This window comes from Lactuca virosa, chromosome 8, assembly GCF_052849685.1.
Source record: "Lactuca virosa cultivar CGN04683 chromosome 8, Lactuca_virosa_CGN04683_v6, whole genome shotgun sequence".
In the NCBI taxonomy this organism is placed as follows: domain Eukaryota; kingdom Viridiplantae; phylum Streptophyta; class Magnoliopsida; order Asterales; family Asteraceae; genus Lactuca; species Lactuca virosa.
The window spans coordinates 3,860,894-3,863,979 of record NC_136433.1 but is presented as its reverse complement, the minus strand read 5'-3'; the positions used below and the strand labels follow the sequence as shown (position 1 = coordinate 3,863,979).

At 36.1% G+C, this 3,086-nt stretch overlaps 1 protein-coding gene across 1 annotated transcript; it reads left to right on the top strand.

The window, feature by feature from the left end:
* Positions 1–1,605: 1,605 nt before the first annotated feature.
* Positions 1,606–2,487, top strand: LOC145130028 (uncharacterized). The gene has a single exon (XM_079064884.1). The coding sequence runs from the start codon at positions 1,606–1,608 to the stop codon at positions 2,485–2,487; it is 882 nt and encodes a 293-aa protein (XP_078921010.1).
* Positions 2,488–3,086: the final 599 nt, after the last annotated feature.

The window sequence follows — 3,086 nt, the reverse complement described above, 5'->3', positions numbered from 1 at the left end:
TGTCCGTACACTCTTTTTCTGTTTTTTTTTTTGAATTATTTGACTAAAAACTCAAAAGTCAACCTTAAAAGTCAAATTTAAAAAAGTCAAACTTAAAAGTCAAACAGAAAAGCCAAACTTAAAAGTCAAACCGAAAATCTAAATTTGAAAATTTAAAAGTTAAATGAGAAAGTCAAAGTTTAAAGTCAAAGGTTAAATTTTAAAAGTCAAAGTCAAAATTTTAAGTAAAAAGTCAAAAATAAAAGTCAAAAATTAAAAACTAAATTTTTTGGTTAAAAATGGATTTTGAAAATAAAGGAAATTGATTTTTGGGCTGAAAATGACAAAATTGCAAAATTATGAACCGAGAAAGCGAGTCTTTAAGAATTAAAAACGAGAGTTATGGAACAACACGGATGCTAGAGGAGTTGGTAAGGCGCTGAGTTGATTTGGGAGGAGACCCGGGTTCGATCCCCGGCACCCCCAAAATTGATATTTTTTTTTGAAGCATGCTGCGAAGATGCTGAGATGTGAGGACGAGAACGAAAAGATGCGATGCGAGGCGAGGACCGCAAGCTGCTGAGCGGTAAACACCAAGGCGGGGCTGCTGAATGAGGCGAGGTGCGAACCGTAAACGCTGCTGGACCGCAAACTCGGACCGTACACGTGCGAGGACCGTAAACCGAGGGCCGTAATCTCGGACCGCAAACTCCGGTCCGTTAACTGATTCTGGCCGCAAACACTTCGGAAACCCTAGCTGCTGGCCGTACACGCCGCCACCCCCTCGCTGGTTACGACCAAAAACAACGATTTTTGCCCCTTTTTGCTCCAAAACTCGATCAAAAACCCGTTTTTATGAAAAACGCGAAGAACAAACCCCCCCTAATGTTCAGAGATCTATCGAAAAACGCAAAAATCTTTCGAAAATAAGATCAAATAAGCTCCAGATCTGACAAAATTGACCGATACAATCCAGGCTCTAATACCAATTGTAAGTCCCTAATCTGCTTGTGTATCAATCAGATCCAATTGATGGTGCGGAATCTCAATCAATTGGATGATGTCAGATCAAATAGAAGAGAAGGAGAAGAAGAATATGATGAATCTTGTATGTATTGATATGAATGAAGATCCAGATACAAGATTCACACACACTAACACACACTCTCTTTTCTCTCTCTCTAGAACACCTTCAAATACACACACATAAGCTCCTCTTTTCTCTCTATTCCGTACACTCCTCTTCTGTTCATCAATTCCTCCTCAACCACCTAACACCTATATATATATATATATACTTGGGGAATATGGGCCATAAATGGGTTTACGGCCGCAAACACCCATTGGGCCGTAAATACAACTGCAAAAATATATTACACGACCAAAAACTATTAATGCCTAGAAAAGTAAAGTATAAACCATATTTTTGACCCAACAGTTTGTCGGTATTACGTCCCTAGTTCTGAAAATCAGCTTTTCGGGGGGAAGATTTTAGTACTTGGTGGTGACTTTCGGCAAATCTTGCCCATCATTCCGCATGGATCACGTTGCGATGTCGTTGGAGTTGATATCAACAACTCGCGTACTCTCTAGAATGCATGTATTGTTTTTGTCTTGACAACTAATATGTGTTTGCATAATCTAACCATCATCATTGGTGTTGAATTGATACACATGCGTGAATTTAATACATGGATTCTTGACATGGGGGATGGTAAGCTTCCTACAATTGCAGCTGAAGGCGAAGATGATGCTACATGGATCACTATACATGATGACCTTCTGATTCCTATTGGTGACAGTCCTATTCAGGCAATGTTATCCAATGTATTCCCTAATATTTTGAATAGACTTAGCGAATTCTCTTATTTAAAGGAAAGATGCATTCTTTGCCTGACAAATGACAAGGTTGACAACATAAATTTACATGTTCTTGAAAGTATGCCAGTCGACATGCATGAAATGTTAAGTGTTGATGCTATATGTGCGACTACGGATAACTTTGAAGAAATGCAAATTATGTATCCAACTGAATTTCTTAACACGTTGCGGTTCTTAGGTGTTCCAAACCATATCTTATACCTAAAAGTCGGTGCACCAATCATATTGTTACGTAACTTGAATTTGCAAAAAGGGTTGTGCAACGGGACTCGATTAGTGGTCACACAAATCAGTCAGAGGGTTCTTGAAGCATTTATTATTACTGAAACTCGTGTTGGAAAGAAAGTTCTAATTGGAAGGGTTGATATGACTCCAAATGATATATCATGGCCTTTTAGATTTAAGAGAAAACCGTTTCCAGTAAAAGTTTGCTTCGCTATGACAATAAACAAAAGTCAAGGCCAAACTTTTAATCATGTTTGTGTGTACTTGTCTCAACCAGTTTTTGCTCATGGTCAGCTTTATGTGGCGGTATCTCGTGTAACCTCTCGTGATGGACTTCGATTTTACATAGACAACAACGGAAAGTGTGCCAACAACTTAACAAAAATTGTTGTGTATAAATAAGTCTTTTATAATTTACCTCTACATTGAATTGTCAACATTAATCAAATGAAGCGTTTGTGTACAAAGTAGTCTTTTCAATCGTCTGATCAATCAATACTTCCTTCAAAGTTAATATGAAGGGTAGAAAATTTCTTTTATAACTATTTATAAAGATTTTATACGTTAATAAAAATATCATATATGATAGGCAGCAAGGGGACATTGGGAATTACATACTCCTACGATCGAGTGTATGATGTGAGTGTTTCAGGGGTAATTTCATCCTACATTTTTATTTTTAACTGAATATGTAATGAATAATAATTTGATAGATAATATTCAAAATATAACTGAATATATTTGCATGATGATCATTCGACAGATGATAATCACAATATAATCCCAAATCACTATATTAATGGTTATATTTATGTGGTAGTTATCTTTTAGTAGAAAATGATAAATTTTGTATTTTAAATTGAATAATTTTTATATACATAAAAATATGGAAGAAATCTTAAGGGTTAGTAGGTATACTGTTACACAATCTATTTTGAAGTCACGTATACTCTTTAATTTGTGCCAAATCAAAAAATTTTCGTTGATTTTACTGTCACACC

Bases quoted from the DNA above. Each gene is read 5' to 3' on its own strand.
- LOC145130028 (XM_079064884.1), top strand. From the start codon at position 1,606: ATGTGTTTGCATAATCTAACCATCATCATTGGTGTTGAATTGATACAC.